General features: G+C 45.9%; 1 protein-coding gene across 3 annotated transcripts in view; it reads right to left on the bottom strand.

Moving 5' to 3' along the window:
• The window catches only part of CMTR1 (cap methyltransferase 1), a 63,330-nt gene that overhangs the window by 3,064 nt on the left and 45,293 nt on the right, over positions 1-14,973 (bottom strand). For 2 of the 3 annotated variants that reach the window (XM_084968011.1, XM_001924210.6), the window contains exons 14-21: positions 7,271-7,327; positions 6,489-6,546; positions 5,935-6,003; positions 4,534-4,665; positions 3,514-3,636; positions 2,764-2,855; positions 1,851-1,919; positions 341-388 (exon numbers count right to left, since the gene is read on the bottom strand). In XM_084968011.1, the coding sequence (XP_084824137.1) occupies positions 341-388; positions 1,851-1,919; positions 2,764-2,855; positions 3,514-3,636; positions 4,534-4,665; positions 5,935-6,003; positions 6,489-6,546; positions 7,271-7,327 (648 nt within the window). Of the gene's footprint in view, positions 1-340; positions 389-1,850; positions 1,920-2,763; positions 2,856-3,513; positions 3,637-4,125; positions 4,171-4,533; positions 4,666-5,934; positions 6,004-6,488; positions 6,547-7,270; positions 7,328-14,973 lie in introns of all 3 variants that reach the window. The other variant, XR_014810080.1, reaches the window with a different exon arrangement.

Raw genomic sequence — 14,973 nt, 5'->3', positions numbered from 1 at the left:
ACAGATCCAGAGCACTGAGGCAGTTATGCCCCCTCAACCCCAGGCTCAATCTCTCCGGCAGCACCAGGAGCTGGGATTCACAGGGTTTGAAGCAGCTTGCGCTGCCCTCGCAGGGACCGTTGTAACTATTACAGCATCAACGAGCCCGTGCTTCTGCCTCACGCTGCCCTGCTCCCCTCTGACAGGCTGCTGAGACAGGATGCGGAGTCGGCTTGCCGCCGGGGGGGCTCCTAGCTACAGCAGGAGCAGGGGAGGAGGGGTAACAGCCCGAGTCCATCTCCACAGGGAACAGACACACGGTGCCCCCACCCCCACTCCTCTCCAGTCCCACGCTCCTCACCTGACAAAAATCTTCTCCATCTCCTCCAGCCTGTACACCTCCTTCACCCTGTGGGAGAGCGACAGAGGAGAACAGAGGCTTCCTGGGGGGCAGTTGTTTGGGCAGCAGCCCCTCTTCACTTGAGGCCTCCAGCCTTGCACCCACCACCCAACCCACCAAGCATGACGATCCCAGCCTGACACGCTGTGTCCTCCACAGACAAGCTAAGGACCCCCGTGAGGCTGCCCCAGGGCAAGAGGGAGTGCAGCCATGGTTAAGGAAGGCGAGGGTAAGAGAGGAAGTGTTCCCGCCCCATGTCACTGTCACTGTCACTAGAGGCCACAAGCAAGGGCCAGGCTCTCACCTGGGTCTGTCTACATGGCTTTTAGGCCCTGCTAGAGCAGAATTACTTCCTGTCTGATGCCCAGCCCTCCTTCTCTGGGGGCCCTTGAACATGCCTTTGGAAACATCACTGCTAAGATGCCCAGAGAACGAGCAGCCAGATCCCAAACAACAAAAGCAGCGTCCTTAAAAGCTGCTTCTCAGAACCTGGCAGACAAGGACATCTTAAAGCGCAGGACAAAAAGTACTTTCAGAAGACTTCTATAAAGTTCATTCTCACCGTCTTTTTGTCTTTTTAGGGCCAACCTGGAGCATATGGAGGTTCCCAGCCTAGGGGTTGAATCAGAACTGTTGCTGCCAGCCTACACCACAGCCACACCACTGCAGGATACGAGCAACCTATACCACAGCTCACGGCAACACTGGATCCTCAAGCCATTGAGCGAGGCCAGGGATCGAACCCACAACTTCATGGTTCCTAGTCGGATTTGTTAACTACTGAGCCACAATGGGAACTCCAATTCTAAGTAAATTTACATTCAAAAGAATAATGAAAATAATTTTGATAAAGTGTAAACAGACACCTCAGTCTCTAGTAGTCACATGAAACCCCAAAGGTAATAACTTCAGACCTCAGCCCAGCCTGGAAAAGTCTGTTCTCGTCTGTCTGCTCCGGGACTGTTGTCCCCATCTTCCCTCAGGGCCTGGAACTTCCACACTACCTAATGTGGCAACAAAGCCTGGCCACCTTTCCAAGCACCAAAGATCCTATCACCTCAAACCACGCCTTCTCTTCTTCAAGTTCGAAAACGCCCATTCCCTTAGCACCCTTTCCTTATCTGAAAAAAATGAAAAGGCCAGGATTGACATGCTAATGATACTGAAGTGTGAATGTGTGGCTCACAAGGGTGAGAAGCATGTGCCTCTAAAAGGAGGGCACCGGAACCCCAGGAACGGAGTGTCCATGGAGCTTCACCAGCTGGGACAGGCAGGATGGGAAAGACTCCTGGAAAAGGGGCCACCCACCCAGCACCTCCAAGCCAGTCACTCATCAACAGCAGTCAGCCTGGCCCGGTCTCCCCCCGGAGCTCTCCCGCCCATCACAGGACGGGGGAGGAGAAGGGGGCAGGCATGGACCAGGAAGAAGCAACAGGGAAGCAGGGTTTGGAGGGAGAGGTGATTTGCTCACCTGATGGGGTTCATGTCAGGCCGACTGGGCTTGGAAACAGCTTTCACAAATTTCTCCGCAAGCTGAATTCTATAATCCAAACAGAGTTTCTCAGAGGCAAGTAAGGGGACCTCTCCCAGCATTACGCCCCGCCCAGGGGTGCGGGGCAGATTTTCATGGCACCAGTGGGAGGAACTCTTGAATCTGCAGCACAACTGCTCCAAGAGGCAGCCCTCATGCCCCTCTGGAAGCCCACCCTGTCCTCCAATGCCATCTTCACAGATCCCCTCTCTGGATTCTGACCCCTAATTTCACTACATCTTGGTTGGGTCTCCTGAAGTGTAACTTGGGCTGAGCTCAGTCACCTCCACCAGAACTTCAGGTACCATCTTTATCATGTCTGTCTGCTCCATCGCCCTGAACCACAGGCACCACAGTGCCCCCACCCAGATGGCCCAGCTTAGGAGTGACACCAGCAACATGGGCTATGAGACGTCCCTCCTGTATGTCCCCACCCCTGCCTTTAAACACTAATTAGGCATCCACCCCCCAATAAAGGTATTCCCGAGGGAGTTGGGATCCAGATGAACTGACTTAAGGGGGACTGCCAAGTATAAAACATGTTCTTCAGAGAAGACCCTCCCTTCGCCCCATAAGGTCACCCTCCTGCTCAAGCTTAACACAAACATCTCTGCTCTGAACAGTGAGGAAAAGGAGATGTGCTGGCACCTATGAAACCAAGGCCCAAGCCCTGGTAAACTGAAGTGCCAACACCCATTTCTCACCCTGCCCTAGAGCCAGCTAGTAGGTAAAGGAAGGAAACTCTAAGGACATCCTTAAGCAGAGAAGGCCCAGGTGACAGGCCAAGCCATGGAGGCTGCTGCCACAGAGTGCCCTGGCCCACCCTGCCCCGTGCCCAGGGCCCAGGCCAGACCGCTGGTTAAAGTGCTGCTCCCGCACGTCGCTGCCATTCAGTACGAGGACATCGAGGATGTGGATGGCACTAATCTTCCGCTGGGCCTTCCCCTAGAAGGACAAGAACATTGCCCACCCTGCCAGGCAGCAGCCTGGAGCCCACTGTGCCCACTGCGGCATGCTGGCCTCTGTCTATCATGGGGGGAGGGCGGAGAGGGCGCTGCACAGGGCGTTTCTCTCCCCTCCCCCAGCCAATCCTCAGCACCAGACTAGCCCCTGCTTCGGAGCAGACAGAGATCTGAGGGTTGGATGATGAGCCCCCTGGAACCGCAAACCCACTGCTGCTGCCATGGCACTCCAGCAGGACTTGGCTTCCCACTCTGACTGTTCTGAAAGTTATCCATAAGACTGTTAACACCCAAAGCTCGTGGGAAATACTACGTTGCTGCTTCTCCATAGGATCTTGGTCAAAAATTATCAGCAGCTAAAAAGCACCCCGCAGGTCCACCAGGGCCTTCGGTGCATGGGGATGATCAAGCTCTCCTACACACACAGAGACTGTGGTCCTTTCCTACCCAGATTGTGGTTTAGAGCAACTACTCAAGGAGAAGGAATAATCACAAAGCCTTTACCTGGCCCTGGGCCCTGTCAAACACTATATACGATGTAACCCAGTTAACTTGGGGTGTTGGGGGGAAGGGCCAGGCTCAGTTATGCCCCAGTTCCCTAAATGGCAGAGCCGTAATACATGAGCAGAACCACCTCTGACCTCCCCTTTCAGCTCATGGACAATCTCCACAGAGAGCAGAGTGTCCCGGGGCAGCTCAGTCTTCAGGTCCAGCTTGACCCAGCGGTCTGACTGGCGGCCATCCCACGTGTAGATCTGAGACTTCTATGGGAACAAAGAGAGGGCCAGGTCAGGCAGGCATACAGATTGAGGGGTGGGAGGCTCAGTTTACAAAAGGGCTTTTAGTGCATGGCTACAAGCTGACGGGGCTGGGAAATGCCAGAGATGACATCCAGGAGAAATTAGTTATACTTCAGGGATAATACAGTGCTGTCCTCCACTGCCTCAGTGCAAGAGGGGACTCTGCCTCTGTCCTGGTGGGAGGGAACAAGCCTGGGCACCATTCAAGAGGCCCAAGTTCACTACCAGAGGCTCAAGAAAGATCAGGCTTGGCATGTCTGAAGTGGGTTTGGTGAAGGGTCCAGAGAGCAAAGCAGGGAAAGTAAAAAGAGAAAAAGAGAAAATGTGAGAGGACACAAAATAATCGAGGAAGAAGAGAGAAAACCATATATAGAAGGACAAGTCAGAGTGGAAAGAAAGAGCAATGAGGACTTTACCCAGTTAAGACACAGAACTGCCAAGGCTTTCCCTCACCTCATCTTAGACTCCAAGGCACCAGAGTAAGGATAGGTGGTGTCTCTGCAAGACAGGGGATGACATGGGGTGGTGGTGGTGTTGCAAAGAAATGGCTGCATGGACTCAAGCCAGCTCAGCCTGCTCACCTAGGAAGTTCTACGTTACAAGAAAAGAGGCAGTGTCCCCTTTAGCAATGCACAGAGATGAATAAGCAAATACATGAATATGTGAAAGAAAGAATGAATGAATGGCTAACTCAAGAGGAAGAAAGGAGGTGAAGCGTCAAGAAACACCTTCCCTGGGGTCAAAGCTCCAGGTCCTTGGTGTCAAGAGAACACACATGGAGTGTGGCAGGCAGCTGTCCAGATTCCCAGAGAATGAGGCTCTGCCACCCCAGGCTGGGTAGGAAGCCAGCTGCAGACTTACCCCGAGGCCGATGAGGAACTTCTGCTCACTGCCAGACACCATGCAGCGGTAGTCAAGCACGGGGCGGATCTTCTCCAGGGTTTTGGAAGTAAGCAGTGTGGGCTTATAGCTGAAGATGTCGATCTCAGTGCCCTGCAGCCCCGGGTCAGAGAAAACAGGGCTGGGTTGGGGGAGGGACAGGTGCTCAGTAGGGTGGCCTGGGGGAGAGGGGTCAGGCTGCGAGAGGGGAGGGACAGAAGCACTTGCTGGCAGAAGCATGCTCCTGCTCTACCTAACGGCGCTCTGACTGGGATCTAATTCGCCTGCTTCGAGCATTCCTTCAGGACCTATTAGGAGAGGCTGGGAAAGGAAAGCACACTGGGTTCCCCAGTGCAGATCGATCTACCAGAGCTATAAGGAAATGTCACCGGAATGTAAAAGCCTCCTTTCAATAAAACTGAAGGCACAGACTCACTAGCAGTTGGTCTGAGAGCAGGTAAGAAAAATTTACATGTGCTTTTCCTTTTTTTGTTTTTGTTTTTGGCCACATCCTCAGCATGTGGAAGTTCCTGGGCCAGGGAAGAAACCCGCACCTCAGTTGCAACCTGCATCACACCTGCAACACCGGGTCTTTAACCAGCTGTGTGCCACATGGGAACTTCCTACACATGCTTCTCTTCTGAGGCCATCTTGAACCTTATACTACAATCCCTGACCCCACAAAACCAACACAATGGCCCAGGATCTGCGCCAGATTTTTTTTTTTTTTTTTTTTTTTTTTTTTGCTTTTTAGGGCTGCACCTGCAGCACATGGAGGTTCCCAGGCTAGGGGGTCCAATCGGAGCTGTAGCCACTGGCCTACACCAAAGCCACAGCAATGCCAGATCTAAGCCTCGTCTACAACCTACACCACAGCTCATGGCAACGCCGGATCCTTAACCCACTGAGTGAGGCCAGGGATCAAACCTGAGTCCTCATGGATACTAGTCAGATTCAATTCCTCTGAGCCATAACAGGAATTCCTGGGCTGGATTTAAATGAAGCCCGGGGAAAAGCAGGAAGTTAGGGGTAGGAAAACATGGGGCAGAAGAATTCCCAGGACCACTCACCAGAAACAGAAGAGGGAGCCTAAGCTTAGGGCAGCTCCACTGTGGAGTGCTCCTGGCAGCCCCTCCTGGCCCTCTGACCAGCTCCCCTAAGATCATCTCACACATCATGTCTCCCCTGCAGGGACATCTCACAGGGCCCTACTAGCACCACCCTGTGGGCAGTAGGGGTGCTGAACACACCACATCCCGGGCCAAGAATCTTCAGCCAGCCTGATGGGCTCTCCGAGAACTCAGCACCCTACAGCAGAAGTTCCACCTGTGACACCACATCTAATGAGGCCTCTTTTTTATTTTCACCAGACACCAAATTTACCTGGATTAGCTCGAAGAATTTAGATTTGGGGTCTGTGGAAGAAGGAGCAACTCGAGCCTGGTCAGGGATCTGAAACAAAATAGCAAAGAGCTTTGGTTTCCAAATGCACTTCGAACCAAGGCCGTGTGTGACTACACAGGCAAGAGCACAAGCTGGGACTGGGGAGGAGGAAATGCAACAAAGGAAGCTAGAAAGAAGGGGCTGGAGATGGCTAATTCAGGCCCTGCTCCCTTGCAGGCCCATAGTAGCACACCCTACGGGGCCACTTCCCTTTCCCTGGGGGTTTCTGTGGTCACTGCTGCTACCCAGGGTCACCAGCAGGAAAACGAGCCTGTTCACCAACCACCCTTGTCCTTTCCAACCCAGCTGTAGGGCTAAACTGGCAATGACAGGGCCAAGAAGGCCTGTCTCAACAAGGCTGAGACACCCTGCTCTGGAGTGCTGTGACAACAGGCAGCAGGGGGCGACCCTAAGGAGACAGTCTCAGGAGTCAATCCCATTCTTCTCTAAAGCTTCCCTGCCCTAGAGCAAAAATGGGCTGGGGCGACACTCACCCCCCAAAGTCGAAGGCACTCTTTCCGGATCTCTGCCTGCCGAGGCTCACTCAGGGTCCTAGGAACATGAAGCCAGCAAATGATTAAAACTTCCAACAGGTACAAGGAGTGTGCCTCCTGCATGCCCATCAGAACCCCAGAGAGAGGAGGTCCATGTGAATGAACGTGTGTGTACACACGAGGCCACGCTGCCATCAGCCCAGGGTGTTTGTAACACCCAGCTCTGCCTCCTGGAGACAGGAGCTCACGTGCACACAGACAAGACTATCTCCTCAACCCGCCAAAGGGAAGGAGACCATCGTGGGTGCCTGGGTCCCCACACACCCTTCTTCCAGTTCCCCACTGGCACATCCTCTGCTGACACAGGCCGGTGGATGTCACCATGCCCCAGGAAGCTGAATTAGCTTATAATGCCCCTACCAGCAGTCTTCCTTGACCAGTCGCACCTCTCCTCTCCTGACCTCTCTTTACTCTGTGTCCCCTGAACATTATGTATTCTACTCAGGCTATGCCACCCTGCACCCTGTGATGTACTCTCCCTAACTTCTCTTGTATCCTTTTGCTGGGTTACTGTTAACTGTTGAAAGACCACATAAAATCTTTGAGGGCAAAGTTCATGTCATATGCTTCTCTGGCATCCTTCCTAGACCATGGCAAGGTATGGGATAAAACAGGCATTTTTAACTGTTTGTAGAAATGATATAAACAAAGAGCTCTGGGGAAAGTACAAACAAAAAGGCCTCCCCTGAAATAGGTGAATTCTGAAAAGCGGCAACACTCACGTGTCTTGAACAAAGGCATGGATTTTGGCCAGAGCTTTGATCTGCAGACTACAATGGCTAGAAGGGAAAAAAAAAAAAAAAAGATTTGATCTCAGAAGACAGCCAAAAGATACCAGGACAGGGAAGTTTAGCCAGAGCAGTGGCAATCTATGTTTGGAGGAAGGGCTAGAGACTCAAAAAGAGAACCCCTTCAATCACACCCAAAAGTACAGTTACATGGGCCCTCCTGAGAGCTTAAGGTGAAGCAGAATAAGTGAGTGACACCCTCCAGGCACTCACATCCCAAGTCCACCTAAAAAGAAGGTTTTGATCTCATCCTTAAAAATTTGAAAACAGGAGTGAACTGTTTCTAAATGAAGCAACAGCAGAGCCCAGACCTAGTTTAACTACACACTAAACTGATGCACCTAAACTAATGGCTGCCCTTTCTACTTGTCTCCATAACTGTTTTTAAAAAATTAAAAACCAGACATTGTATAAAAAGTACGAGACATGATAAAGCAAGGAAATGTGACCCACTGATAGGATGGAAAACAGTCCAATAGAACAAGACCCAGAAATTGTCCACATGTTGGAATTATCAGACAGAACCTACAAAATAATGATGAGAGTTCCCACTGTGGCACAATGGGATTGGCAGCATCTCTGCAGTACGAGGACACAGGTGTGATCCTTGGCCCAGAACTCCATATGCCACAGGCCAAAAAAGAAAAAAAACAAACTATGAAAAACATATTAAAGGATCTAGTGGAAAAGGTATAAAATAACATGCATAAGAAGATGGAGAATACTAGCAGAGATACAAAAACTGTATTTTTAAAAAAGAGAAATACTAGAAATGAAAACTATATTAGAAATGACTTAATTTACTGAAATAGTCAATTTTCAATATTATGCTAGTTTCAGGTGTACAACATACTGATTCAAAATTTTTAGATTATACTCTAAAGTTACTATGAAATATTAGCTATTCTTATAGCTTATATATTTTACACATAAGTTTATACCTTTTAATCCCTTACCCCAATCTTGCCCCATCCCTCCTCCCTCTCTCCACTAGTAACTAAATTGTTCTCTAAGTCTATGAGTCCATTTGTTTTGTTATTCATTCATTTTTTAGATTCCACATGTAAGTGAAACATACAGTATTTATCTTTCTCTGTCTGATTTCACTAAGTGATTTCCATCACTCTAGGTCTATCCATATTATTACAAAAGGCAGAATTTCTTTTTTATGACTACTATTCCATTGTATATATATACACCACATCTTCTTTATCCATTCATCCATCAATGGACACTTAGGTTGCTTCCATATCTTGGCTACTGTAAATAATGCTGCCACAAACACTGGGGTGCTACTTCAAATTAGTGCTTTTACTTCCTTCTGATAGATACCTAGGAGTGGAATTGCAGGATCATATGCTGAATCAATTTTTTTGAAGAATTTCTGCACCGTTTTCCATAGTAGCTGCCCCAATATACATTCCAACAGTGTACAAGGATTTCCTTTTCTCCACATCCTTACCAACATTTGTTACTTGTAGACTTTTTGATGGTGGCAATTCTGACAGGTACGAGATGATATCATTTGATTTGCATTTTCTCTGACGATTAATGATGTTGAGCATATTTTCATATGCCTATTGGCCATCTATATGTCTTCCTTGGAAAAACGTATTTTCAAGTCTTCTGCTCTTTTTTTTTTTTTTTTTTTTTTTGGTCTTTTGCCATTTCTTGTGCTGCTCCTGCGGCATATGGAGGTTCCCAGGCTAGGGGTCGAATCGGAGCTGTAGCCCCCGGCCTACACCAGAGCCACAGCATCACGGGATCCGAGCCGCATCTGCAACCTACAACACAGTTCATGGCAACGCCAGATCCTTAACCCACTGAGCAAGGCCAGGGATCGAACCCGTAACCTCATGGTTCCTAGTCTGATTCGTTAACCACTGAGCCACGACGGGAACTCCACTTCTGCCCATTTCTTAATCAGGTTGTTCATTTTTACTGATATTGAATTATATGAACTGTCTATACATCTTGGATATTAACCCTTTATCAGTCATATCATTTGCAAATATTTTCTCCCATTCACTAGGTTGTCTTTTTGTTTCGTCAGTTTCCTTTGCTACGCAAAAGCTTTAAGTTTAATTAGGTACCATTTCTTTATTTTTGCTTTTGTTTCCTTTGCCTTAGGAGACTGAACGCCCCCCCAAAAAACATCTATGATTTATGTCAAGAGAGTTCTGCCCTTGTTTTCTTCTAGTTTTATGGTTTCCAGTCTTACATTTAGGTCTTTGATCCATATTGAGTTTATTTTTGTACATAGTGCGAGAAAATGTTCTAATTTCATATTTTACATGCAGCTGACCATTTTCCCAGCACCACTTACTGAAGAGACTATCTTCTCCACTGTATAGTCTTGCTTCCTTTCTCACAGATTAATTGACAAAAGATAAAGAGAAAATCTTAAAAGCAATCAGAGAAAAATGGACATACGATATATACAGAAACAATGATAGGACTAATGGCTGACTCCTCATCAAGAACAGGAAAGGCAGAGAACAGTGGAACAATATCCTTAAAATGTGAAAGAAAACACCTCAAATTCTAAATCTAATGAGAATATCCTTTGAAAGAGAAATACATTCTCAAAAGACAAAAGCTGAAAGAAGTAGCCTGCAGGAATTACTTGCACTAAAAAAGCAAGCTAAAAGAAATTCTTTAGACTGAAGGGTAATGATTCCAAATAGAAACCCGGTTCTGGAGTTCCTGTTGTGGCTCAGCGGTAACGAACCCAACTAGTAACCGTGAGGATGTGGGTTCAATCCCTGGGGGTTCCATCCCTGGCCCCACTCAGTGGGTTAAGGATCCAGCGTTGCTGTAAGCTATGGTGTAGGCCGGCAGCTACAGCTCCAATTCAACCCCTAGCCTGGGATCTTCCATATGCCACAGGTGCAGCCCTAAAACGAGAGAGAGAAGAAGGGAGGGAGGGAAGAAGGAAGGAGGAAACCTGGTTCTGCAGGGGGGAGTGAAGGACACCAGACTAGCTAAGTATGTCAGTAAATATCAAGGACCTTTAAAAACAAGACAGAGAGATGTACATATATAAGTGTGTATATCTTTAAATCTGTTAAAACAACTATAGACTGTTTAAAATAAAAACAAGAGCAAAGTAAAGTAAGGATTATATAAAACAAGAACACAAAAGCAAAAGAACTTTGCATGCATGTTTACTCTAGTAAGGTTCTTACACTGTTCATGAAGCAGCAAAACACCCTTTGAAGGTAAATTATAATAAAGATGCACATTGTAAGTTCTAGCGCAACAAGTAAAGTATAACACAAAAGGAATAAAAAGAAGTTACCACTGTGGTACAGTGGGTTAAGAATCCGACTGCAGCAGCTCAGGTGGCTGTGGAAGTGCAGGTTCAATCGCCAGCCAGGTGCAGTGAGTTAAAGGATCCAGTGTTGCCACAGCTGCAATGTAGGTCACATCTGTGGCTTGGATTTGATCTCTGGCTGGGGAACTTCCATATGCCACAAGTGTGACCATAAAAATAAAAATAAAAAAATCCAAACAGACAAAAATACTAAATTTGTCACCCAAAAAAGGAAGGAAAGAAGGAAGAAACAGAAAACAAAGAAAAGACAGGAGAGACAGAAATCAAACAACCAAGATAAAGGATTTAAACCCAAACACATCAAAAATTATATTCCATGTAAGTGTCCTGAACACTTCAATTAAAAGGCAGACTGTCACACGGGATAAAAAGGTAAGAAGCAACCATATGTTATTTACCAAGACAAAGGTTGAAAATAAAAAGACATAAAAAGATAAACCACAAGGAGTTCCCACTGTGGTACAGTGGGTTAAGGATCCAGCAGTCTGTGCAGTGGTGCGGGTTTGATCCCTGGCCTGGTGCAGTGGGTCACGGATCTGGCATTGCTGCAGCTGTGGTGGAGGTTGAAACTGTGGCTCAGACTCAGTCCCTGGCCCAGGAACTTCCATATTCTGGGGGTATAGCCAAAAAAGAGGAAAAAAAAGATAAACCACGCAAATACTAAGCAAACAAAAGCTGACGTGGCTATAATAATAACAAAGTAGACTTCAAGACAGAGTACTACTAGAGATAAAAAGGGTTATTTTATATAACAACAAAAGATCAATTTATTAAAACAAAACAACCTTAAATGTGAATGTATGTGCCTAATAACAAAGATCCCAAAGACATGAAGTAAAAAATAACAAAACTGAAGAAACAGACCAATCAACAATCATAGTTAAAGACTTTAACAGCCTCCTTTTAACAACTGACAGAGGTGACAATATCAGCCAAGATATAGAAGATCTGAAAAACTATGAACCAACGTGACCAAATTAACATTTATATAGAACACTATAATCACCAACTACTACTGGGGGGGGGTCCTGCTGGGGCTCAGTGGGTTATGAACCCAACTAGTATCCATGAGCATGCAGGTTCGACCCATGGCCTCGCTCAGGCGGTTGTGAATCCGGCACTGCCGTGAGCTGTGGTTACAGGCTGCAGATGTGGCTTAGATCCTGTGTTGCTGTGGCTGTGTTGTAGGCCGGCAGTTGCAGCTCTGATTCAACCCCTAGCCTGGGAACTTCCATATGCCACAGGTACTGCCCTAAAAAGCAAAAAAAAAAAACAAAAACGAAAAAGGAAAAAAGAAACCAACTAACTACAAATGGAATATTCACCAGGACAGATCATACAGTGGGCCATTAGAAAGCCCAATAAATTTCAAAGGATGAAAAATCAGAAAGAGTACATTCTGAGAACAATGGGACTAAATATAATACGTATCTTGAAAATCCCCTAATATCTGGATATTAGAAACCACACATTTGGAGTTTCTGCTGTGGGGCAAGGGCATTGGTGGCATCTCTGCGGTGCCAGGACACAGGTTTGATCCCCAGCCAGGCACAGTGGGTTAAAGGATCTGGTGTTGCCACAGCTGCAGCACAAGTCAGAACTGCTACTTGGATCTGATCCCTGGCCCGGGAACTCCATATGCCATGACCAAAAAGAAAAAAAATCCCATACATTTCATAATCGATGAATCAAAGAACAAATCATAAGGGAAATTTTTTAAATATTTTGAACCAGGGAGTTCCCACCATGGCTCAGCGGAAATGAATCCGACTAGGAATAATGAGGTTTCAGGTTCGATCCCTGGCCTCACTCAGTGGGTTAAGGATCCAGCACTGCCGTGAGCTGTGGTGCAGATCACAGACGTGGCTCGGATCTGACGTTGCTGCGGCTGTGGTGTAGGCCAGCAGCAACAGCTCTGATTAGACCCCTAGCCTGGGAACCTCCATATGCCGGGGTCGCAGCCCTAAAAGGACAAAAGACCAAAAAAAAAAAAATTGAACCAAATAATACTGAAGAGGTAACATAGGAGACTGAGCTAAAGCTGTCCTTAAAGAAAAATATATAGCATTTAATAAATACATATGTATGCATATAAGACAAGGGCTTAATCTCTAAAATATACAAACAACTTACACAACTCAACAGCAAAAAAGCCAAAAACCCAAAATGGACAAAAGACCTGAATAGACAGTTCTCCAAAGAAGATATACAGATGGGCAACAAGCACATGAAAAAATGCTCAACATCACTGATTATTAGAGAAATGCAAATTGAAACTACCATGAGGTACCACCTCACACCAGTAAGAATGGCCATCATTAATAAGTCCACAAACAACAAATGCTGGAGCAGCTGTGGAGAAAAGGGAACCCTCCTGCACTGTTGGTAGGAATGTAAATTGGTACAACCACTATGGAAAACAGTAGGAGGTACCTTAGAAAACTATACATAGAACTGCCATATGATCCAGCAATCCCACTCGGGCATATATCCAGACAAAACTTTCCTTGAAAAAGACATGCACCTGCATGTTCACTGCAGCTCTATTTACAATAGCCAAGACATGGAAACAACCCAAATGTCCATCAACATATGAATGGATTTGGTATATATACACGATGGAATACTACCTCAGCCATAAAAAAGAACAAAATAATGTCATCTGCATGGATGAATGGACCTAGAGACTCTCATACTAACTGAAGTAAGTCAGAAAGAGAAAGACAAATACCGTACGATATCACTTCTCTCTGGAATCTAATATATGGCACAAATGAACCTTTCCACAGAAAAGAAAATCATGGACTTGGAGAACAGACTTGTGGTCACCAAGGAGGAAGGCGAGGGAGTGGGATGGATTGGGAATTTGGGGTTAATAGATGCAAACTATTGCCTTTGAAATGGACAAGCAATGAGATCCTGCTGCAGAGCACTGGGAACTATATCTAGTCACTTATGATGGAGCATGATAATGTGAGAAAAAAGAATATATACATGTATGTGTAACAGGGTCACCCTACTGTGGAGTAGAAAATTGACAGAACACTGTAAATCAGCTATAAAGTAAAAAATAAAAATCATTACAAATAAAAAAATGAAAAAATATGTATGCATATATATTTACTTAAATGCTACAGATAATTATATTAAAAAAATGAAATAAGAGCAAATTATTATGTTCTTTATTCTACTCTGGACTTGATTTGTGCTTTTCTTTCCAGCTTCTTTGATTTATTCTTTCTTTTTTCTTTTTGCCCATGTCCACATGTGCAAGTTCCTGGGCCAGGGATCAAAACTGTGCCTTAACAGTGGCCCAAGTAGCTACAGTGACAATGCCAGATCCTTAACCTGCTGAGCGACAAGGGAACTCCTAACTTCTTTTATTTCAGACCCTCCAAAACCCCTAATAAAATATTAGTAAATCAAATGTAGCATGAGTGATTGATGCTCATAACCAGCTGGAGTTTATCAAAAAATACAGACATCATTTGAAAATCATCCAATGTACTTCATTGAATTAACAAAATAAAGAAGAAAAATAATTTCTACAGATACAGTAGTTTATGTCATATTTTATTTTTATTTAAAAATTTTTCTATTTATTTATTTATTTGGTCTTTCAAGGGCCGTACCTGTGGCATATGGAGGTTCCCAGGCTAGGGGTCAAATCAGAGCTGTAGCCACTGGACTGTGCCACAGCCAAAGCAACTCAGGATCTGAGCTATGTCTGCAACCTACACCACAGCTCATGGCAATGCCATATCCTTAACCCACTGAGCAAGGCCAAGGATTGAACCTGTGTCCTCATGGATGCTAGTCAGATTCCTTTCCACTCAGCCACCACAGGAACTCCTTGTATCATATTTTAGATTCCACATACAAGTGGTATTATATGGTATTTGTCTTCCTCTTTCTGGCTTACCTAAGATGAAATCTCTACATCCAATCATGTTGCTGCAAATGGCATTATTTCATTCTTTTTCGGCTGTAATATTGGAGTAGCATTCCAGTTTGTGTGTATGGACCACATTTTCTTTATCCATTCATCTGTCAATGGACATTTAGGCTGATTCCATGTTTTGGCTATTGTGAATAGTGCTGTTATGAACATAGGGGTGCATATACCTTTTTGAATTATAATTTGTCCAGATGTAAGTCAGGCAGTAATTTTTTTTTTTTTTTTTTTGCTTTTAAAGGCCACACTAGCAGCATATGGAAGTTCCCAGGCTAGGGGTTGAGTCAGAGCTACAGCTGCCAACCTTCACTACAGCCACAGCAATTCGGGATCTGAGCCATGTCT

This window comes from Sus scrofa, chromosome 7, assembly GCF_054392235.1.
Source record: "Sus scrofa isolate SSC_HxYL_T2T_F1_AM1 chromosome 7, Sscrofa_HxYL_maternal_Yorkshire_Landrace_v2.0, whole genome shotgun sequence".
Lineage (NCBI taxonomy): Eukaryota > Metazoa > Chordata > Mammalia > Artiodactyla > Suidae > Sus > Sus scrofa.
The sequence above is the reverse complement of the archived record's forward strand: the minus strand, read 5'-3'. Positions and strand labels throughout refer to the sequence as shown.